General features: G+C 25.2%; 1 protein-coding gene across 1 annotated transcript; it reads right to left on the bottom strand.

Annotated features, from left to right (window-relative positions):
• Nucleotides 1–2147: 2147 nt before the first annotated feature.
• Nucleotides 2148–3699, bottom strand: LOC135924377 (uncharacterized). Its single transcript, XM_065459433.1, has 5 exons — nt 3694–3699; nt 3629–3653; nt 3452–3517; nt 2717–3196; nt 2148–2380 (listed from the first exon to the last, which is right to left on the bottom strand). The coding sequence occupies exons 1-5, from the start codon at nt 3697–3699 to the stop codon at nt 2148–2150; spliced, it is 810 nt and encodes a 269-aa protein (XP_065315505.1).
• Between the last annotated feature and the right edge of the window lie 22183 nt (nt 3700–25882).

Raw genomic sequence — 25882 nt, forward strand, 5'->3', positions numbered from 1 at the left:
GTTATCAATAAATATGATTGGTTTTTATTAAATATCTAAAAAGTTCGTTTTATTTGAATTCAATAATTGATTATTCTTATTCAAATAAAAGGATTATTTAATATTCATATTTCATTGTGAATTAAATATTCGAACCTTTTTTTGAATAGGCTTATGAGCACATTTGTATAAGTTTTTTATTAAAACAAATCGCTAATTTTGACAAATAATTTTTTTAATCTATTGTTCTCTAAGCTTTTATTTTATGAAAATTTTTAAATTGGTATTTTATAATCCTGTAGAGAACTAATAACTTAAATATGAAAACTTACACATTAAATGACAACGACTATTGGTAGGAAATTAGAAGCAAGATTAAGCCTTGTTTAGGGACAACTATATTTGTTCAGTTTTACGTTACCTCACTGCTACTAGGCATAAAATGCCACTTCCTTATTGCCTAACATAATGAATATATATATAAGAAATATTATTATATTAGTAGAATATGCCTAAATACTTCCAAAAACGGTTATACAAATATTTTGTTCAGTATAGAATTAGAAGGGTTTAATTCAATTGATTACGATGTGAATGTCCAGTTTGTCTTTCTATCTAATATATAGTCTCAGTAATCTATAAGTGATCCTTTTTCTATTTTCTTAATGTTAATTTAATTTTATCTATTGACTTTCTTATCATCTTAATGTTATAAAATTGAGGGAGACTCGCTATTTCGTAGCGAAGTAAACAAAAGAACTGAGGACAGGCCTGTAAAAAGTTTATACTCGGGCCAGGAGCATCGTTGTTAAGCTACTACTGTATATAATACATTCTATCATCCCAAACAAATACGTTCTCCTTAAATGATATAACATCTGCAAATTTCATCTTCAAATCGATATTCACTAATCAATTATATCTATATTATTATGACTAAAGTTCTAGAAATAAACCAGACATTACATAAATTTTCTTAATTAATGTACTATAATACATCGAAAACGGATGAAACATCTGAATGAAAATTTTAAACAAAAATATAACTACTAATATAGTATTAATAATAGTGCTTACGAATTGAGCATTAGAGTTGTTATATTTTTCTAAACGCTTAGGTGTTTTAATTGATATGGTATTTTTTTTAAAAAAATACAGGAAAATAATATTTAAAAAAAACTATTGCGTTTTTTAACCTTTTACCAATTTCCACACAAAAATTAAAGTATTACATAGTAACCTTATCTAGTTTCTTTTAAAATGATACAAATGCAACAATGCTCTGTTACTATTATCTTTTCAGAATTACTTTCGAAAATTAAATTTACGCACTTATATATAAAATATGAAAATGAAAAGTAAAAATAAGCATATGCATCATCATATTTAATTAATATAAAGTTAAAAACAGGTATATATCATTGTATAGGATCAGTCTGGTAGTTCAGTGAAGGCTGAACCAAACCTTCACTGTTTAATGATTCAGGGAAAGAAATTAATAAATTAAATGTAAGCCAGCTTTGAAAATGAAACAATGACAATTTAAGATAAGAATATTTCAAATAACGATCACCTTCTGAGTTATTTATTACAAATCATCTTCAACATGTAATTTTTATAACATTACTTGAAAACTTAAATGATTTTAATACCTGGGAAATTTTAAAATTTATATTTTGCTAGCTTGGTGCATTAGGGTTTCCAACACCCCGATCATTTTGAATTTTGATAAAGTTATCCTTTTACCAATAGTTTTTTCCTTATCATTTAAGTTGTTATTAAAGAAATCTTTATGCATAGGCTGATATATTATAATTATAAACATCATAATAATAATTATATAATATAAGTAAAAAAAAATTATTGTCATAGCAAAATATATATTGTAAAGAACAAAACGTCATCCTATCACTGATTTAGACCCCTTTTCTATATTTTTGGCACAAACAATAGACATAAAAATGTTAAATTATGTAATAATTAACACGAACAGTTATTGATTTTTAGACTTTTTACAATGATATATTTTCAGCTATTTAATATATTTTTTTGGTAGTTTTTACATGATTACAGAATATATTATTACCTGAGCATCAAGAAGATTATGATTTTATATGAAATATATAACTCATAAATTTTTTTCATTTTAAATCATAATTGATACCCATTTAATGATCGACATTTTCTGAGTACATTGTTATGTATTCTGGATGCCGAATTACATCTTTTATTGACTTTTTGAGTATTTTGTACCGCCAAAGCATGGGTAAATTTTTAGATTCATTATATTCTTCCTCGAGGGAATATATCATGGACCTTAGTATGAAAAGTTTACGAATGATTTTGTGTATCTCCATTTGAGTTTGCACATTCATTTTTTGTATCTCGTTGGCTGAATAACCTAAATATCATGAATAAAAATGGGAATAAAAAAATTCAATTAGTTTTATAAAAGGATAGATAATATAAAACTAACTATTTTTATTAATTGACATTCAAGGTTTATTCCTAATATTGTATCTTCTTAAATCGTGTATTTTCAAGTAAATCTAAGTATTTAATGCTTTTGGCTCATAATTTATCATTGTTTTAGAAAATATGTGGCAAACGCCTCTTAATGTTCAAATTGAAAGTTGCTGATACGGTGTCAAAAATATCGCACTTGAAGCAAGAACTTCAAAAATAATTTATATTCTTATAAATTTTTAAGATCGTGGTTAGGAAAAATAAATAAAACCTGTCCATATATCGTTGGTTAAAATCTTATGTTTATTTTTAGTTCTGAAGGATAGTCGAGATATAAAACTATCGGTTTCGGGCAAATTAGGTAGTGTATTATTCCTTTCCGCTGCATTGATATTTAATCTATTGCTATTGTAAGTCTTCCTACATAATTCATTGCTTTCCAAAGAATCTTTATCACCCTTTTCCATGGTTGATACAAGCCTTATGGTATATTCCATTTTACTTTCGCCTTCATCTTGCTCTGGTAAAAGGCCTAGTGTGTTTTGGAGGGATTTATTCGTGTTAATAACTTCCTTTATACTATTCTTCACCTTTTCATATCTACCTAGAGGATTAATATCTTCTTTCGAATCCACATATTGTTCCCTTAGCTTATCCACACTTTTTTTGAGGGTCTCATACACATTTGCTATTTTAGACTTGGCACTGTTTAATCTAACATTTAATTCTTTGCCCTGTTCTTTGGTCAAGGCTATATCGTTAATATTTTATCAATAATTTTGTATGCAAAAAGAATATTTACATAATAAAAAAATTTAATAAAATAGTAGATTATGTCATTTTTTATCATTCTATAATAACAAAGATAGTTACAAATAATACTTTTTAAACTACATCGGAGTTTAAATGATTTATTTTTACGATTTGGTCATTATTTAAAGGTTGCCACAATTTATATGCTCCATTTCGATATTTCTATTAAAAAAATTTAAAAAAACTTCTATACTTTCTTCTTCCTCTTCGCAAAATTCTTGAACGATATCAGCGATTTTTGCCAAGGTACCCCGACTTTCTTGATATGCATATCGTATTAAAAAATAAAATCAATAATAATGAAAAGATGTTTTTATTTAATAAAGGCATAATAATAATGATAAAAAAAAATGTATAATTTTAATTTCACTTCTAACAGGTTGTGTTTCCAGATTCTCGGTTTTAACGATCAATTGTTATGAAAAATGGTCGCACTTGCATTTGTTGTTTTGTAGCGATTGAATTTTCTTATTATTAACGATGCAATATTTCACGATAAAAATATATTAATAATGTTCAGGTAACCAACAGTGCCAGCCATATCTTAAATTAATGTAATCATTAAAAAAAATGTCATAATCCTTAGTTTATAATTATTTTTTATAAATATTCGTTTTATTATACTACATACCTATTAGATATAACTATTTAAATAAAGAAAGAATATTTTGATTTAAAACAAAAATAAAATAATAATTATACTACATGTTAAATATTATAATACTACTATTTAGTGATATGAGTTAGTCGAACACTTTTTATTAAAAATTTAATATCTGATTTTGCCTAAAGATCTGACCCAAAATGTGCAAAATGCTCATCCTATCAATTTAACACAATTATGCCAACCAAAGTGGTTTCAAGATTCATGGTGATTCATCCAACATGTAAGGCGTTAGTAAATTTATTAAAAAATAACTTTAGGCAATGTAGGCCCATATTTCTATATAACATTAGCCCTAACCAATAGATGTGTTTTGTTTTGGTGAAATCAAACAAATGAGATAAGTTATTTTTGGTTAAATCAAATGGATCTTTCTTCAAAACAATTAAAAAATGTAAAATTTAGAAAGAAAGAAAGCTTTTAAAGCTAATCTCTAACCTGTGTCAGGTGCCCAAATGTAAATTCTTTTTATTTACACAAATATAAATAACTTTATTTTTATGGGGATATTTACTGACACCGGTTTTCTGTAACACGATTTGAAATTTTTATAGAGTAATTATTCCACGCATAAGCTTATTGTAGTTCATTTCCCACATAATCAGTAGTGGCGTCACGAGCCTATACAATCTCATAAGGCTCAAATTTAAAAAATGATTATTTTTTTAAATTACCTTTTTTGGTTAGTGCTAAAAATATTGGGGGGTGGGGCTATTAATATATTTGGGGGCTCGAGGCCTTGTGCCCCCCCCCTTCCCCATAGTGACGCCATTGAATCTGATGAAATTTGAAAAATCTAAATAAAATAAATGAGGTAAAGTTGAAAAATAACACATTGATCTTAATTCTTTATTAAACAGTACGTAGTCACAATTTATTCAAGGAGGGGGGGGGGGGGTTGTTAAATATTTTCCGAGGGCTTCACCTCAAAATCTACATTTTACTGGCACCTGGTCGGTCTTGCTCATGGAAAATTATAATATTTTGGATTTTCCCGTAGTTATTTTTTTATCTTGCTTTAATATTATATCTTCATATCATCTTCGTTAAAGTAGCTGAACAATTAAAAGCCTTAATTCAAAAATCTATGCCAATATTTTGTATTTTATTAGTATAAGTGCATAATAGCCTGGATAAAGGAAAAAATTTTATTAGCAAACAAAATTTTTGTCAACCTTACCATCAAGAAAGGACTGAAAGCTTTATTATGAAAATCTTTTCATTGTTTAATTGTAAATTATTTTAATCAGTTTGATAAAAAATTAATGAAACAATATTTTTGAACTAAAATCCCGATAACGATGATCATCAACGTTTAATAAAAAATAAATAATGGAATTCAAATTAATTGATTTTGAATTAACAATAAAAGCCGATAAAACGACGAAATAAATCAAATATTAAAGTTAAGTGACTTTTTTTTAAAAATGTTAGCACGCGTTTTTAATATCGAATTATGCCAGTAGATCTCAACGCCTGAGACCCAATCAGATACCATTTTAATACCTCGCCTAGGGCCAGTTCTTATTTTTGGATCAGATTGGCTTTTTTAAAAAAACATATTTTTAGACTCGGCTCGGATTTTTAAAATCTTGATTCCTTTGGGCTGCATTCATAGTGGCACCCGATTCAACTCGATTTACATCTATTCTTAAATTCTATTTATGGTATTAATTTTTTTAGAAAGATCTGATAGATTTTAAAAATCAATCAGCTGTTAAATAATGTAGGATAGGATCCCATTATAAATGCGACCTTACTGTCCCACATAGATTTTAAAATCTGGTCATTCTAAGTAATATTTGTTAGATTTTGTAGTTTCAATATAGGGAAATTAAAAAATATGAAAATCAAAGGGTTAAATTAACCAAATTTATAAATTTTACATTTTTTCAGGCAACGGATTTTAAAAATCATATTATTTTACGGCAGGTTTCTGGCTGGGTGTCTATATCTTTGCCAAATATATGAAGCCCTTTTATTCAAATTTTTTTTTTCATATTTCAATTTTACACTCTCCGTGATTTTTTGAATCTGATTAAATTTAAAAGAAAATTGATATAAATCTCTACTAACATTAAAAAAGCAACCAATCGAGTCCTACCACTTGACGTTTAAATTTACACTAACACGAGAACAGGTCGTTTTGCAATTAATCATATCTAAAGATTAACACACCCCAAAACAGCGCGTTAAGATTTATATGTTTTCCGGCCCTCAAAAATATTTTGTACAAAGTTGCCCGAACTGTGAAGAAAAAATTTCTTTCTTATTATTATAAAAAAAAATTCTTGAGATAATTCAACTCGAATATAACGGCCGAACCCAAACTATAACCCATACCTAGCTACCTCAGGGATATCTAGCACGGGAGAAAAAGAATCAATATTATCATTGGTAAAAAAAAGTTCTAAATTCCTGTTTAGTCCATAAACCTGACTCAAAACATCTAACAATCCCTTTTTATGAAATGTTATTTATTTATAATTGTCGGGAATATTCTACTTATTCTACTTATATTATATAGATTTTTTTTTCAATTACCCCAATTTATAAAAATCAAAATTTCATGAAATTTTGATAATTACATTGCCAATAAAAAAAAGAGTTAAAGTTAAAAAATATAAATATGATTATATCTTTTCAAAAATATCAAAATTAGAGTATCGTATTCGTTAATAAAATTTTATAAAGATAAAAATTTATGAGATATAAATTCAAGTGAGTAAGAAATAATAATGCTAATTTAAATTCATTATATTTTAATTTTTGAATATTGGAAACAACCTTATCAAGCTAGTATTTTTTTTAATATCGATTAATAAAAAACTATTCTTGACAAAAATAATAATTTTGATGATATACTTTAAAAAATAAATTGAACAATAATATTATTCAAATAGTCATCATTTGTTTTAAAGTCATCGACTTAGTTTTACCCTTAGCCATATCATCGCCCTCTAGAGCTATAATAAGGCTCAAACCCCTCCTTCTACATTTACCTCCCTCCTCCCCATTTAAGAATGTGGACAGCTGATCGTTCTTGAAATTGTTTAATTTTTTAAATTAAGAAACACATTGGCGTGCCATGAAATTTTGCTTAAGCAAGATTAAATTTTGTAGGCTGGGCGTTTATTCCCAGGTGTTTATTCTAATTTTTTTTATTTTATCGAGCTAGAATTTGAAGATATTCATTTCAGAAAAAAACCTGAAAAATTTTAGGGTGACGTCTTACACTTGGGGGATTATTTAAAAATATTTTAATTAAATTTTGGTTTTAAATATAATGACTATGACTTATCCCTTGACAGCTGTCTCTACCATGGTGGGGGGGGGGGGGGATGGCTTAGATTCAAAAGCGTAAGGAAATTTTCTGGGGAGGGGGTGATAAGGATTATAACGCAAGGGAAGATTCTCAGATGAGGTTTTAAATTATTGATCCCCTTTGCCCTTTCGAGGAGTAATTTTGATATTTATAATGTTAAATATGTACTATATAACTTTTTGAAATATATAATTCTTAATATTTTCATTTGTGCTAAATTATTGGTTTTGTTATTCATGTTCCGGTCATGGAACACCAGACAATCAAGCGTATATCATATCACAATTTACTTCGTCTTTTTAAAATGTATATCGTATTCTTCTAACAGAAATTAACATCTAGAGGTGATAAATTAAAACACAAGTATTATCAGATATTTACATATGTTGGAATACATCTCAATTGATGAACAATCCTCTTATGAAGGCATACTTCAAAATAATTTGTTAATGTCAAACTACTTTCGAGTTGTTTAATATAATATATATATAATTGGGTTTTATATGTCATTTAAGCTTTCAATATACTATCTACCTAAGAAGAAGAATATTCAATATATGAACCTTAATGTTGAGGATTCAGACGTAATGAAACTTAACTTGCTATATTTTGCAATATGTATGTTGATTTTTTAAAAATTGAATGAACAGTGGAATTTAAAAAAGGTTAAGATAACAAAATTATTAATATCGAAATATGTCAAAAGAAATTTAATTGATGAATTTTCATTTCCATATTATGTTTAATGGAATTTAAAATTACTTCAATCTCTCCAAATCACGGGAAAGATGTAAGGACAAATATGATAAAATAATTTAACAGTAACTGAATAGAATTCACCCCCCCCCCCATATCCTCCTCTCCTCCCTCAAAAATGAGTATAGTGTCATTATAAACAATGTTTTCAAAAATAAAAGAATAATTTAAATAAAAATCATTTCAAAATTTATTTTTATTGGGACAAAAAGAGAATAATAAACCCAAATTTAGTTTAAGACACTATCAACCCACCCCCTCTCTCCCTTCCCTTAAAGTATTTAATATAATATAAGAATTGAATAAAGAGAAATTTCCTTTATAGTATTCTATAATCAGATTTTCATAATTCCTATTAAATCATTTCCGTGTTATTCTAAATTAATTATTTATACACAAAAGAAAACAATCTTGATAATTTTTGATAAGAAACATCGCGATTCAATTATCAATTTTTAAAAATAAATAAATATTATAATAAATTTTGTGACAGCTTATAAAAAAAATCAATAAAAGTAAAAATCCTGAAGAGGATCATTTCAGATTTATGAATTCTTAAGATTGTGAAAATTACTGGCGTCCTCTTAAGTCTTAAGCGAAGATTTACAAAAAAATGCGAGAATTTTTTTATTAATGTGAGTAGGCCTGGAGGTTCAGTAATTGGACCTCTGAACAAGTGTCAACCCCCCCCCCCCCCACCCTAAACGGGTAACAATTGTCTAATTAAACCTTTTTATAAAGATAATCTCATTTCTGATTTTTTAATATTAGCTGGCTGTAATTAAATAACATTTTAATTACCCAAAGTAAGAAGATATAAAAGGAAACAAAAAAAACTCAAAATGGATCATATATTTAAAAAATAAAAAGGTAAAAATTAGGTTAAATATCTTAATGTAGACAGATATTAAAAGATTAATGAGTAAGTCAAATAAATTTTGATACTTTGATTAATATTATTTTTTTCTAAAAAGCCTTTACTAAAGTTTTCGAGTTTTAATTATGAAATAAATTTGAAAATTAAAGTGAATTATAAGAACTAAAACATCGAAAAATAAATGGATACACAAAAAAGTAGTTAACCGTACACAAAGTTTTCCGCTTCTAACTGTCGAGTTTCTGGTCCCAAGTATTTAATATTAAATTATGTTAATTTTTTTTTTCACACATTAAATAGTTATTTAAAAGTCCATCAATAAAATGCAGTAAAACTTCCCGCTTTTATTGTTTCATAAATTTTTTTAACAATAATATGAAAACATAAATAAGCGTTTTTAATTTGCGATTGATATGATCATAATTTTTAATTTACCAAAAATTTATTGAGGTCCTTGAGGAAGGAACTTCAACTTAAAATTAAATAGGGCGATTTTTGAAACACGCTATGCTTGTCTATACCTAAAACGAATTATTCGATTCGATTTTATTCGATTCATATTGTTAGAATACGAATAAATTAACACGAATAAATTACGAATAATGTAAATATATTATTCGTCTAATAATTTTTTATCCATTATTCGATCGAATTATTCGTATAATTTGTTTTTTTCATATTTTAATTTTATCGTATATATTCGCCATTATTCATAAATATTTGAAACTATTCGAAATATTAACACTTATTCATAAATTATTTTAGTATTTACCATGTTACTTAAAGAATATTTTATTTTTTAGCTATATTTCTATATAAATCACTTTTTAAATTTTAATAATTTAATTTGTCCAAAGCTTAAAAAAAAAATATCTTGAAGGAAAAGATCTTTTTAAAGAAGAAAGATTTTTGATCAAATTTTAACTAAAATTCCTAATATGTTTAGTAAAAAAATCTTTTATAAGTAAACCTCTATAATTTTCCTGAACAAGAAATCGTTCAGGATGAAATCCCAAATTTTTTTTAAAAAATATATTCAAAGATTCAAATTTTTAAAGAATTTAATTTTCGAATAAAATGAATATTCCACGAATCAAATCGAACAATTTTGTATTATTTGTACTCGATTCGATTTCTATTTTTGTAGGTATACTTGTTACTCTATGTTTTATTATTATTATAATATTTTATTATTGTTTAAAGCTTACAAAGAATCATTGTAAAACTTTAAGCTATTTCAAAATATAAAACCTTGTTCATAAAATATAATATATTCTTGCCATCCTCAGTAACTACTGATCGGATGTTTACCGCAGAAAAAACAGTGTTGAGTATATGAAAATAAATTAGTATTAAACATCAGTAAAAAAAACAATTATCATTTAATTATAGGAACATAATAATATAAATGTAGGCAATCTTTTTTCATAGTGATAGTTTCGACATCTTTAAAAAAAATGTTAAGTTAAGCCTAACGATGTTAATCTAGATGTTGAATAAACTTAAAAATTACTCATAATTTATGCCAAAATTGTCTAAAATTCATAGGGGTACACCTACTGTAAACCATTCCCAGGTTAAAAAAAATTTTCAAATTTAAAAATCACTCTCAGTTAGTGATTTATTATTAAAAGATTTTAAATCACAATGTGTTATATCCCAAAACGACACAATTTATGTTAACATAAATATATAGTTTTGTTGTCTATATATTTATCAAGATTAAAAAATTTTTTTTTTCAAAAGTTTTCCCCATATATGAACCTTTAAAAATTTCGGTTCCCTGAAAAAATTTTTATTCGTGGTTCCATTTGTATAGTTTAAACAAGATGCAAAATTAATGAAGTGCGCCAAAATAATTTATAATATAATATTGAGATTGTTGCCAATCAGAGAAACCTAGGACCAAAGTTGTTAAAAAGAGGCTCTACAGGAGCGCCGTTACATTTTTTCAAAAACATCTGAAAACCCCCTTCTTTTAAAAATCAGGAGAGGGTGCTAGCTCCTTTTAGGGCTAGAGTGGAGGAGCGCCGCTCCACCGTTCTTTTAAACTTAATATATAAATTATATCATTTCTTAAATATTAATAAATCTATTTATTTGTTAATTAAAATTCAATAAAAATGGAATTTTATTTTATTTAAATTTATGCAATATTAAATGTTGAATCGAGTTTTATATTGATTTTTCATTTTATCAGTTAAAATATTAAACATCAAGTTTTTCTTTCTTTTTATATTAAAAATTTCTTGGAAAATCTTGTAAGTCATATTAATATTCATTTTATAGATATATGATAAAAAATAGTTTTTGATATTATGGATCCAGACATCATAGAAGAAGAAACAAAATAAAAAATAAATTATTTATTTAAATAACTTTATTGCAGATTTTCAAATGTTTATAATGATAAAAATATCATTGCGGCTATTATCCATTCTGCATTCAAATTGAATTGGGAATGGATAAAAAATGCATAAAATATGGAACTAAAATACAAATTAATTAATTTTTTAAGAAAACAAATTCCTGATGCAAAAATAGCTACTAGTTCACGAGAACCATGTAATGATTTGGTTTGGATTCCATGAAATTGATCATCAGGAAGATAATCTATTGGAATATATTATAAATAATGATATCAAAATTACTATTTTTGATAAATTTCCTGAATTAAAATAAAATACAATATCCCGTTTCCCTCTAGTGCTCCTGCTGAGCGCCTGTTTAGTATTGCTAAACAGGTTAGGGGATAGGCGTGCGCGTGGATGTTTGTTAGATTCAAATTTAGAAAATTTATTACTTTTAAAAGCTAATAAAAGATAATAAATATTTTGATATATCATATATAAATAAAACTTTTTTGATAAAAAATAAGATTTTGTTTCGTGTACTTTTTAAAAAAAATGAAAATCAAAGGAACGGCTATGGAGTAGCACCATTACTTGGAGCTAGACCTAGCTCTTTATAAAAATTTAGTAGCGGGAATGGGAGCTAGCTCCTTTTGAGAATTAGGAGCAGGAGCGGGATCTAGCTATTTACAACTCTGCCCTGGACTAAAAAATGATTCTAATTTATGTTCTGAATATTTTTTAAAAAAGTATTTCTAGTTCCGGTTGAATTATGATTCTGATCATCGATAAAATCATACAATATTTTTCATATAAGTTTCGTCCATTCGCAATTTTTAATTTTACGTATTTAAAGACTTACAAATTTAGAATAATATGCCCAAATTTCAACCAAATATAGTATATTAAAGAATATAAAATTTTATTAATTTATATAAAAAAATATTAATAATACATTCAAAAATAAAATATTAAGGCTAATAAATTTATTCATAATTAATCGTCCATTTATATTTAATATTTACTATTTGGGTACATTCTCAGTCGCTTTTATAACAATGTTTACTCTATTACGCATTGAATTTATAAGATCCCACTCGTGTAATAGAATTCTCTATATCTTTTATATTTTTCTTTAAATTCATCCTTGTTGAATGGCGGATTTTAAATCTATTATTTTTTCTGATATTCCATAGAGTTTCAATTGGATTTATCGATGTTGGCGATATAAAATATTGGTCTTTCTCCCAGCTAATCATTTTTTAAATCGATTTCACAATAAGACATGGTGCCAATCTTGTTGAAACACACTCATGCCATCAGAAAACAAGGCATGGATGATTGTGTGAAGATGTTGTTCTAATATGGTTTATTATGTCATTTACAAATGTCAGACATCCAACACCTTTTGAACTCATAAATGTCAATATCATGTATTCTCTGGATATTAACAGTTCGTTTCAAACAATCAGTATGAAAGGCTTCATTCTTTCTGATCAACTGATCTCTAGCTTTATTTTGACTTTGAATCGGGATTCGTCTAAAAGGAGAAAGGAATTCTATTGTTCAAGGTAAAAATATTTTATTTAAAAGCCCATTGTGATCTTTTTTAATTTTAAATAATCGTTAATAGTGTTATATATACTATATAACCTATAGGTTCACTTTAAATAATGAATATTCCATTTTATGAAATTCCTTTTCCCATATCGACGCAGGAATCTGTTTCCCTATAAAACTTTTATTAATTAATATTTTCATGTAGTGTTTACATGACATTTCCAAGTATGATTTATTTTTAGGACTCGATCTTATCTAATATGTATTATAAGGCATCCGTTAAAATTTTTGGATAACAAGGATTCGTATCTAGTATTGGTCAAGCCCGGCCCGAAATTTATTTTAAAAATGTTTTGCCGGCCAGGCCCGATCCCGAAATTTTTTAAAAAAGTTTTTCGGCCCGGCCCGGCCCGAACCTGAAATATTTTTAAAAAAAATTTATCGGCCCGGCTCGGCCCGAATTTATTTAAATATGGAAATTAATTTTTATAATTACTCAAAATAAAAGACATATGTTATATGTCGTTTAGTTTCAATAAATAAAATCAAATATTTTTATTTTACATAAAAAATTCAATGTAAAATTGATAAATTTAGATATATTTAAAAAATTTCCAAGGTCCGACCCGACCCGGCCTTAATTTTTTTTAAAAATATTAGGCTCGGCCCGGCTCGAAGCCCGTTCGGGCCTGGCCGGAATCTCTATCTAGTATAGATTAGGGGAGACAGGGGTACTTTGCGTACAGGGAAAAGTTAGGTCACTCCAATTATAATTTGATTTGAGCTATTAATTTATAAGACTGAAAATTTTACCCCAACATAGATATTTACGTCATACATGATTGGCTAAAAATGATTTGTAAAATATTTAGTATTTTAATTTTTGTAGAAGAAAATGTGTTTTAGCATATATACCAAAAGTAATAAAAATTGCATTATAGTTTATATTTATAAAAAAAATATTTAAATCTAAATAAATTTTAGTAAAGTGAAAATCCTTTTTTTTAACCTGACAAATTTTCAGAATTAATAAACAGGATTTAATATGATTCTGAATGATATTTATAAAGTAGTGGGCTAGACCATGGTTGGTCATAGTATAGTTGGGACAAACTATTTTACGAAATTTTACCATTTACTATGTGTAATTACAATTAAAAAGATAGGAACATCTTCTGTACAGAAGATTATAAAAAACCCTAAATTTTATATCCGAAATCCTCACTGATAATTTAGCATTACTTACAGGTTATTTATATAATTATATATATTTTTTTAGGCACTCCAAAATCATTACCTATTTGTTATGCATTACAGTGTTATCAATAAAATCAAATTAGGTATAGTCTCTAGTCTTACTGGAATACCGATTTTAATTTATTGAGTGGACAAGCTATATATATGTCCTAACGTACCCAGAGTATGGCATAGTTGGAACAAAAAAAATTTTTTTAGTTATCTAAAAAAATATAGTTTTTATAAAATATATATTAATTATTTCAAATAACCTATACTTTTAGAGTACAGAAGATGTTTTACTTATTCAGATTATTCTAATATTATTGAATTTGTGTAGATTTAAACGAAAAGTTTTTCAGCCATCCCCGGTCTCCTCTACTTCCTGGATAATTAAGCTCAAGAAAAAAATTCATTTTCATTGGGAAATTCAATGCTTATAAAATTCAATTATAACATTACATATAGTTTTATCTAATATCCCGTCATTTAAAAATGACAAACCAATTATGTATGGGTGCTAGTCATCTTTCATTGTAATATGTAGAGGATTCATTAGAGGATATAAAAATGACATAATATAGATTTCACTTCTGTTATGGATGATAAATTAAAATAGACGTAATTTATGAAGCGCAATTACATTTAATTCTTAAATGCATTTTTAAGATTTTTTATGAAAATTTATAAAATTTTCTTTTACATTTTATACACTGGTGTTGTTAAACGACTAGATTTGAGACTATTTTTAAAAAGCTAACTCAATATTTTATCCAGAAAAATATAATGTTGCTAATATATAGCACAAATGGTTGGACACTATTAGCGAAATTTTGGAGCTTATACAATATTTTTCTGGTTAAATATTGAATTAACCGTTTTTAAAAATTGGCTCAAAATCGTGGTGTTTTCATACTAAATTTAGAACGTACTGATAGTGAAGTACACTGTAATAGTCTCACTCTCAAATGACATGAGGCTAGCAATGATGATGTAGATTTGTATTATTGGTTTTTAAATATCCAGATATTTAACTTTCTAACTGAGAGGAAAAATGTTAGCTCACCTTTGTTGGGAATGGTCAGTTTTAAAACCGATTTTAAAATGTCCGGTTCCCATAGATCTTAAAAGAGGAGTTCCAGGTCCTGCTTTCCTAGATCAGTTAAGAGGAAAGTTCTGGCCTCAATTCCAAATTCTGAAAACAATTATCTCAAAATAAGGATATTTTATTTTTTTTTATATTTAGTGTTTTTGCTTATGAAAAGCAAATTTTTTTTGTTTTTGAATTTGTTTATGGAAATTCAAAACTTTGTTTCCCTTTCCCAGCTCTATTCTCAAAATTCTTGGTGCTTAAAATTGTATCCTGTAAAAAAAGGATCGCAATGAAATGTGAAATAAATAAATTTTAATTTATTGTAATAAGTAATTAATTCACTTATTTATTAATCGGAATCAATAATATCCCTTGTATTGCGTTTTCATTTCGATATCGATATTCCATAATGTTATTTATGTAAAACCAGAATTAAATGTCTTTTTTTAAAATATTTTGAAATGAAATCCTTTGGCTAATTCATCCATGATATTTAGAGAGAATTAAATAGAGAGAATTAGATGCGCCTAAAAAAGAAAGAATTTCTAGTAAATGTATGGTTTGTTATTTAAAATTTTTAATAAAATCTAATATTTATATAGTATTTTTATTATTAAAAAATGTGAATTTTTTATATTATAATTTAATACTAAGTTAACTTTTTATTAGATTAATTTATTATCAATTTTTTAGTTAATTTTTTTTCCTTTTTAATTTTTAATCATATAAAAATTATCAAAAATATTAAGGAAACTTTTAAGTAGGGGAGGGGGATTATAAAATTATTATAAATTTAATTGGAATAAAATAATTTTAAATACTTTTTGATTAGTAATGGTTTCATTTGTTTGAAAAACGTTTAAAAATTATATATAGTAATAGAATTTAAAAAATAATAAAATTAAAAAAAATTTTTTTTAATTGGCTTTCGTAAGCTTTTATTTTGGAGAATTCGAAATTATTTTTGATATACTATATAATAGGAAATGAATAGCCTAATTCGTGTAATTTAGCGAATTTTTGGAGGGAAGGAGTGTTAATAAATATTTGTTAAGTGGGGGGGGGGGGGGTTACTCTTAGTTTTCCCCCATAATTATTATAGGAGAACTTAAGCACACTTATTCCAGGCCTTTTGTTAGGTTAAAATGTTTAATTTTTTTTTGAACTTTTACATATTTTTCTTTATTGTTTAGCAGTTTTTTGGGAGAGGAAGGTGTAGAAAGGGGGACGTTTTTATCCCGTCATCCCTTGGCTAAGTTAGGATAATTATTAGTTATGTTAAAAATTTGAACAACTAGTCCTTATACTGTAGGATTAATCAATTTAGTTCGAATTTTGATATATTGGATGTAGTCTCTTTTAATACATCAATATTATCGAAATATTTTTTAATCTCCGAAATTTTAGGTATGGGCATTAGTTGGAGTCATTAGCCTTTACAATCTCAAGTGGCTCAAAAACAAATTTTTTTACATTATTTTTAGATTTTTAAATATAGTATATATTTTATAAAATTTAAAGCTAAAAATGAGCACGCTACCGCATCGCTATTATAAGTATCACGCCATTATCTACGCTATTAAAAAGTAGTGCTCTATCGTAGTTCTAGTGCGCTACTTTAACAACTCTGTTTTCTAATTACATATATTTTTTCACAAAATTATAATGGTTACTTGTGATTGTAAATAGCTATTTTAACAAAACTAATAACTATTTAATAAGAGTCTGAAATATTTTGTAAATCTAAGAGACTAAATTATATCTATATAAAAAATTTTTTTGATTATTATTATAGTTAGTGAATATATAATTCTATGGCTTTGATTGGTTGTTAACATTTTGAATCTATCAAAAAAAATAAATGGAAAATCCATGAATGGATCTTACTTCTAAATTCATTTATTGTTATATATAATTGGATAAATACAAATTTAGTGATTTTTAGAAATTTTTGTAAAATAAAAAAATTAAAATGAAAAATCATTTAAAAATATATTTATTAGATATACGTCTGAATATTATTAATTTTTTTTTATTATAAAATGAATTATATTTATTATACCTGATATTTCACTTGAAAAATTGCCAGGTTAATAAATAGGTTTAAACTTTTTAAAATTCTATTATGAAATTAAATAGCATTTATAAAATTTACCACCCTTTAAAAATAAAAGTGATAGGGGCAGGTTGGTCCACTATTTGTTCAAGCCTTAATAAATTGAATAATATCAAACAAGTTTGAAAAAAATAAGACAGTCTAAATCCTCAAAGTACCAACTGTTTAAATATTCAATTTATCCTTCTTTTTTAAATTTCAGAAAAAGATTTTTTGGACCAACCTTCCCGTACTCTGTAGGTTAACAATAGGTGTTGTTAGTTGGTCAACAAAAGAAATGAGGATCTAAATATAAAATTAAATTACTTTTTGATAATCTGGGTCACCGCGTAAAAAAATGTTTGATTGATATATGTTAATCAACTGAGCATTCTATTTTCAAGCTTTTAAATCGAAACCATCAGGTTTTAAATTATAATATAATATCACTTATGGTATATAAACACATTTTCCTATGTAAAAATTAAAATTTAAACTATTTTTTTATTTTTATCCAATTATGATATAATTATCTTTTTTAGGAAAATTAATCTCTTATTCAGTAATAGTTTATCATAAATGGAGTGGACTGATGTTCCACTCTCCAATGAATGGTATTAATATAATGTTTAGTTAACTAATTACAGTTTATTCTATTAAAATGTCATATTATTATAAATAAAATATTTATCTTTTAATTATTATAATAGTTTAAAAAGGTAATTATTTATATTATAAATATAATAAGTTCATTAATATTCAAATAAATTGTAAATTTTTTTGGATACATGAACATAATATTGTATATAATTTTTATAGATGGTTTATTTAGGTGTATCAGATTTCGCAGTTTTAATAATTTACCAATCATTATATTATGGTTTGTAAATTATTATATAAATATGATTTTGACAAATAAAATGTTGCCTTTATTTTAAACCCGCTTATATGTTTGTCCTGAATAATATTGTTTTAAAAAAAGAAGATTCAATAGATCATAATTTTATATGTAATAATATTTGATTACTATTTTTGCTCATATTTTATCAGAGGGATCTTCATTTAAAAAATAACAATATACAAATATATCCAATAATGCAAAAGGGAATTATTTATCTACTTATTAGGCCGAATTTTATATCCAATAATGCAAAAGGGAATTATTTATCTACTTATTAGGCCGAATTTTATATCTGTAATTTGAAGGGCATGATATGGTTCCACCTCAATAGACGTAGTTGACTAATTGTGATTATATTACTTTACAAAATAATTAAATAATGTGTTCCTTATAGTAACCTTCAAAGAAATAAAAGTTAATTTTAAAAATAATGAATAATTAATTTAGGTAAATCAAGTCGCACAAAAAAATATATTTTGGATTTTTATTGACACTAGCTTTGCTTTATTTATTTATTACTTATATTATTATCATTTATTGATAAAAATTATGTCAAATCTATATAAATATATTGAATAGTTTTTGAAAATACGCGTTATAACAGTAATCATTGAGCAGTATATCATCAAAACGTCAAATCAATATTCTTCCTAAATAAAACTTATATCAAATTTTTGTCATATTTTTTCTTATTATCTATAAAATAACTAGAAAAATATTATTTTTTTGATTATCTTTTAAAAAAATATATATAGATATATCCTTATTTAATATATAAGATTAATTGAAAGACAATTTTCTTATTATAATCTCGTCCAAAAAATACAGTTATAAATCGAATTCATGGTATTTGTAATTTTAAAAGTGGAAAGGTTAACTGAGAATCTTAGTAATTATAAGATTGATGGAATTCTAAAAAGAGGTAAATTCGAAAGAAAAAAATTCTAATGGAAGAGAATTATATTTAAAAATTCAAATTTAGATCTAGTGCAAATATTACATTAGGTTTAAAATTACGTTAATGAAAAAAAATAATAACATCAATGGTGTCTCGGGAGATTTTAATGGTTTTATCTAGTATTTTGACTCCCAACAAATCTAATCCTCGAGTGTGACAATTTACCAACATTGTTTTTAAATTCCTAGAATAAAATTAAAGGACAAATATCGGGCTATTCAAAATTTATATTCTCTAATTAATTGATTATTTTTAGTTTGTGTGTTATTTTACTAATAAATTTCAATTTTTATTTAATGACAGTTAATAAACAAATTTTCAAAAATAAATATAGACACTCATTCAAAACAGCCCTCAAAAGTGGCCCTTCCTTTAGTATATTATAATGTCAATTGCAACAGCCTCGGTATCTTCAAATAAACCAATGGGAACATTTAGCTAATTTTTATTACCAACAAATGTTATTGAATTGCTGGGAAATAAAATTTGTATTTATGGTATATTTATTCTTAATACTAATCATCCACGAGGGCCTTTTCTCATTGAAAAAGTTTGACTTTGCCTATTCCAAATATAGTTATATACAAAAAGGTACATGGTGAAATTGTCTAAAATTCATTATACATAAGTTGGAATATATTTTCGGGAAAAAAAGAGATTCGAAATTTAAAAATGACCATCATGAATGAATTAAAAGGAAGAGATTTTAAATCTCTTCGATCCTAAAAACATACTCACCTAGTATAATGTCTTTATTATAAAAACATAATACCACCCCTACATCTACTTAGCATAGCAAAAAAAACTATGTGTTTGAAAATATACAACCATGTGACTAAAAAAAACTATACATGCCTTTATTTAGTAATTTTAAGTTAACTTTAATTTTTTTCACAATAAAAATATATAATTATTAATTATTATATACGTTTTTTAAATTAATTATTTATAATGATAATTTGTGATACCCATTTTCTATGGTCTATAATTTTTTTTATTAGAGTAATATAATTATAAAATTATTATTATGATACTTTAAAAATATTTTAGATCGATAATTATAAACTGAAGCTCTAAATAATTTAGATATACCTATATGTTTGTTTTATTTAATATTTATTGCAAATTTTTGAAAAGGGTTTCGTAGAGGCTCCTATAATTTTGTAAAAGTTGGGTGATCCGGTCCGTTATCATTTTTTATGAATGAAAAGGTTATAAATTTGCTGAATTCTAAACTTAAAAATTTTTGCGACTTCAAGTTCGGTCCAATTCGTAAAATTATTTTTCACAAGTTGTGCGGTTCATCCAGAAAATCTTTTTTACCGGCCTCCCGACCTCTAATTTATGTCTTGCGTTTGATATAACAAAAATAAAAGATTGTTATTTTTCCAGTTTTTTATTTAAAATTATAAGTATTTTTAAGAATATTTCTTTTCAGTATAATAAATAACAAAAATTATCAATATTTTTTTAATTTTACCAGTAATGATAATAGTCTAAAATTTTCAGTAAATATATCGTTTTTTTTTCAATATTTTAATATAGCCAGTAAATATATTATCTACCAATATTTTAATTAATCTGTCAATAAACATTATTATCCATTACTTTAATTATAATACCAATTAAATAGGTGAATTATTTAAATAAATTTACCAGTAAAATAAATTGTTTATTATAAATTATATTTAAATAAGATTTTTGATATGAAAATATGTGATATAAATTTCAATATAAGGTCTAATTTTTTAAAATTGTCCCAAAGTTATTAGCTTGTAATATCTGTATATTTATAAACGCCATCTTTCGAATTAAATATTGTAATTATAATTCTTTTCTAATTATTTTTAATATAATTATTCATAAAAGATTTAAACTATCTATTATTAATTTAATGGAATATATTTATAATTTATATTACTTTGTTATTGAATATATCCAGTGATTTAATTTTAATTACTACTCCATAGCAGGGATATTGTGCAAAATCGCTCAATTTGATCCGATTTTTAAAAACGGCGAACTTAGTATTTTATCTAGAAAAATATCACGCAAGTCGAAGATTTTGCTCAAAATAACGCAAAGGTTTGGACATCTATTAGCAAAATCTCGAGCTTCGGCAATATTTTCCTGGCTAAATAAAATATTGGGTTGGCCGTTTTCAAAATCGACTCAAATTGAGCGATTTTGCATCACTATCAGGGATGGGCATAATTACTCAAAAATTGCAATTCCTAATTACAATTACTTTAAAAAATTGTAACAAATTATAATTACTAATTCCTATTCTAAAAATTAAGAACGCCAATGAGAAATTTTATTAAATAACATATAATATTAAAATTAATACAATTTTTTTTTATTTATGAAAAATATAAAGGTTATATTCGTTCAATATAAAATAGAATATCATAAGACTTGCATAGAAATTATTATAAACATCATATTTATAATGTTAAGAAATGTAATCAAATTCTGAATTATAAAATGAAATATATGATAATTAACATTTGAAATTTGAAGCTCTTTTTTAATACCTTAATCAACAAATGATATTGAAAATATATCTAGCTATTATTTTAAAAATTTTAAGTACCTATTTTTCAAACAGTTTTTTATTTAAACGTGTTCCATAATACTTATTTAGTAAAGTTACAAAGCGAAATAGTCTTTCTATAGGTATTGAAGATGATAACAATGCTTTAGACTTTTTATAAATAAATTGGCCACTTGATGATTATTTTGGATGACTTTTAAAAAGAATGGTAAAGTTTGTTGAATATTTGCTTTTGATGATCCAGTAAAAAACAAATTTAATAATTAAATTTTGTTAACATAGAAGGGTGTTTCCTATAAAGGGAAAAGAATAGGAACAAAAATTTAATATTAAATATACTTCATATATTTTGTGGCCCTTTACAATTTGATCGCAGAGTGCACAAGCAAAACTTCTGGTTTTATCATTTTTACCAGTTATTTTTTAAAAAAAAAATTTGATTGAATATTGAGAATTTAGATTTATCTTCTACTGAATATAAGACTGTACTTGAGGAGCAATTATCGGAGGTATCGCTAGAGTCCAAGGTAAAAGTTAAAGATTCAAAGTTCCTCATTATGTTTCCGCCAAAAACATGAATAAAATAATGCAATTATTAATAGTTTTCAATATAAAAGTATGAATGAATGGTTGTCATAAATAATCGTTTTTCATAAAAATTAATTAAATGAGAAAAAGAATTTTAAATGTAATGATGTATTAAAACTGCTAATTCTCATGCCTGAAAAATGTAATTAATTATAATTACTAACTTTCTTTTTTAATAAAATTAATTACATTAATTACAAAAAATGAATTGTAATTATGGAATTAATTATATATGTAATTAATTACTATCCATAAAAAAAATAAATAAAATTTTAATTAAAAGAGTAAATAAATAATTTTCCTCTGCAGAATTTACAGTCTAGACATTTAAAAACTTTATTTTAACCCTACATATTTTAAATTATTTAGTTGTTTAGTCTTTGAATCTATTCCGTGGTTTGATGATAGAAATCTATCGTCGAATTGGTTTAGATAGATAAAAAAATTATATATCAAGAAGTAAAATCTTTTCAAATTTTATTCATACACAACTTGTCCCTTCATTTTTAAATATATATTATATTTACTCTTACTATATATTATTTATATACCCTTAAGGACCTTAAATCAGTAATATAAATAGTGTTGCAGTTCGGCCAAAAATCATTTCGCCTATAGACTTAGCCTAAAAATCGGGCAAAACTAATTAGTCAAAAATTAACGTCGGCTAAGAGGCTCGGCTAATCGTCCGTCAGCGTTACGTAAGCTAAATTATTTATTTATATTTAATAAAATTATTTATATATTAATTACTTGAAGGAAGATTAATCTAGCTCCTTAGCCAATGCCCAATTTTTGACTAATTTTTTCGCGGATTTTTCGGCTAAGTCCAAATAGGTTTAGCCAATTTTTAGGCTCATCCTAATTAGATTTAGCCGATTTAGGTTTAGTCTAATTATGTTTAGCCAATTTTTTTTACCTAAAAATTCCGGTGAGCAGCTCTGGAGCATGCTAAAATTAGCCGATTACCCAACACTATAAGTTAAAACTATGATAAAATATTCAAATGTTAAGTTTAGGAAATCTAGACGATTAGATCATCTCAAAATCTCACTTGGTTAAAAGAAAACAGGCATACATTTGTTCCCAAAATTATTAAGCCAGTATGTTAACTTACTAACGGTTAGTTTATATATTTATCTTTTATTAAAAATCATTCTTCTGTAAATTAACTTTTATATATTGTTGAAAAGGGAATAAAGAAATGTTTATTATAGATTATGACTATGAATATTTCTATCAAAAACCACGATTTAGCCTTTAGCGAAAATATATTATATGAACCTCGAAATTTCGCATATAGATGACATAACTGTTTGGTCCTCCTTTGATCAAATCTGGGGGTTTATACTGCATTAACAATTAGTGAGAATTCGCTGCGAAATATATAAAAATACAACATATTTTGTATACTCCGCCGCGAATTCACGCTGTGAATGCAGGGTTAGGCGATATTTTTAACGTTTTTTAAAAATGGCATTAATATATTTTATGATTCATCTTTTAAACACGACGTTCTTTTATTTGTCTTATTCTATTTTTTCTTTCCAGATTAATAAATTCCCTTAGTCTATCGTTAGTAACTAGAGATTATTTGGCAAGTAACTTCAGTCCATCGAAGAATAATCATATTTTCTAGAGCAGGTGACCTAGTGACCAAGAAAAGATATAAAGCAAAATGATACAATCTCTTATGTGTATTGGGTTATCAAAAATGGAATATCCATTGAAAAAAAATTTCAATAAACTCCTATTGAAAAGGATAATATTAGTCTATAATAAAAAATAATATTGTTAATTTTATAATATTTTATTATTCCTAATAAATGAATAAATATTTTAAATTTAAAAATGATATTTTGTTTTATATAAATATTCAAAATAAAAAATATTGGGTCAGATTACTGGCCGGTTTTATATGTGGTGTTGTCCATGTCCCATTTGTCTATAGAATCTTTGCACGGTTCGGTTTTGTTTGGTCATATTTAGAACCTGACAGAAATGTCACCATCACTAACAGCGATGGGCAGATACTTGATACAAAATCAGAAACTTGATAAAATATTAAAAACTAGATTACTTCTAAAAGATAATTTAAAAAATTGACATATGACATAATGTGCAATCTTATATTTTTGGAAATTGAAAATATTAAACATAATGCTGAAGAACTTTATTTATATTAATTTCACTTAATACATTTTCATACAAGGTGTACAATGTAATATATTACAATTATGATTATATAATATGAAAAAATTTTGATTTGGACTATAGACAAGGTTTGAAAGGCCAAATAACCGTTCACCTGAGACTGAAGATGGCAAAATACTGTTATATTTTCAAAAATCTGAGCATATATTTAATGAAGTTGCGGGCATCAAGATAATCGTCTTTAATATAATTTAATATTTCCATTCAATATCATTAGCCTCATTATTTTTATAAGGTATAATATTATTAAAACAAAAATAATCAACTTCTTCAGTAAAAGATGATTAATTTACAGACTGGTCAAATACATCAACCTTGTCTTTAAAAATAGTGTGCTTCATCAAGCAACAGATTTTGCTATTATTTTTTAAAAATTTCTTTTATGACCTCGGTCTTTCACATGGTTTCCAAATCCTTGTATACTTGCAGGATAATAAATTCAATCAATAATATGTGTTTCTTTAATAACCCGCTGCAAGTCAGTGGTGGCTAATAAACACAAATTACTCAGAATCTGGTGAGCTCATGAATTATCTTTTAAGCTATTATTGGTGTTGTAATGAAGCAGAAGAAAACTAAACATTTATTTTATCGAGATCTATTATTATATATTTATTTAACATTATTATTAATTTTAATACTATATTACCTTAAAAAAAGATAAACAAATTATTACTTGAGGAAGATATCATTGGTAGGAAATATTAAAAAATGGGTTTAATAGTCTAATTCGGATTTAAATAAACCTTTAAATATATCAAAAAATAAGGAAATATTTAAAGTATCTGTATTTTTGATTAATAATGTTATAAAAGATATAGATACCCAATTTTAAAAAAGTATTTAAGAATGCACAGAAAATATAAAATATAAAAGTATCTTATCTAATATTATATATACTAGTTTTGTGATACTGCCCAACCCCGCTCACTAAACCCTTTAACCTTACCTACTCAAACCTTGTGGGAGTTGGCTTTAGAAAATTTTATGGCCAAATTTTGAGAAATTTCTAAAAAAAATTGTTATAAGACATTCAATGACCTCGATAACTATAATTTTAATTAACAATTTTTTCTTTATTGATCAAAAAATAATTTTGTATTTATTACTAATATTCGATTATTTATATTGAATATTAGTAATAATAATTTCATACTGGTAAAAATAAAAAATAAATATGATTTTCAAAAATGGAGAATTTATAGGTTTTAATTACTCGCAAAAATAAAATATAAATTTTTTACCATTCGAATCATCTAATTCTGAATATTATATTTGTTGTTTTGTTTCCATAAAAAATTCAAATAATTTTCACACTTAAAAACTATAGAGAATGGATTCAAATTTAAACGGTAACTTTAAAATGGTTTTTCGAAAAATAAAATAATTTTGCAAGGCTTTGGACAGAATAAACAACAATTTTATATGCCGATAAATATACTAAGGTAT

Source organism: Gordionus sp. m RMFG-2023, chromosome 2 (assembly GCF_954871325.1).
Source record: "Gordionus sp. m RMFG-2023 chromosome 2, tfGorSpeb1-WG-v2, whole genome shotgun sequence".
Classification (NCBI taxonomy): domain Eukaryota; kingdom Metazoa; phylum Nematomorpha; class Gordioida; order Chordodea; family Parachordodidae; genus Gordionus; species Gordionus sp. m RMFG-2023.

What these genes read in the sequence shown, in the direction of transcription:
- LOC135924377 (XM_065459433.1), bottom strand. An exon ending in GGAAACACAACCTGTTAGAA is followed by an intron (nt 3,518 to 3,628) that starts GTGAAATTAAAA and finishes ATGCATATCAAG; the next exon opens with AAAGTCGGGGTACCTTGGCA. An exon ending in TTGCGAAGAGGAAGAAGAAA is followed by an intron (nt 3,197 to 3,451) that starts GTATAGAAGTTT and finishes TTAACGATATAG; the next exon opens with CCTTGACCAAAGAACAGGGC.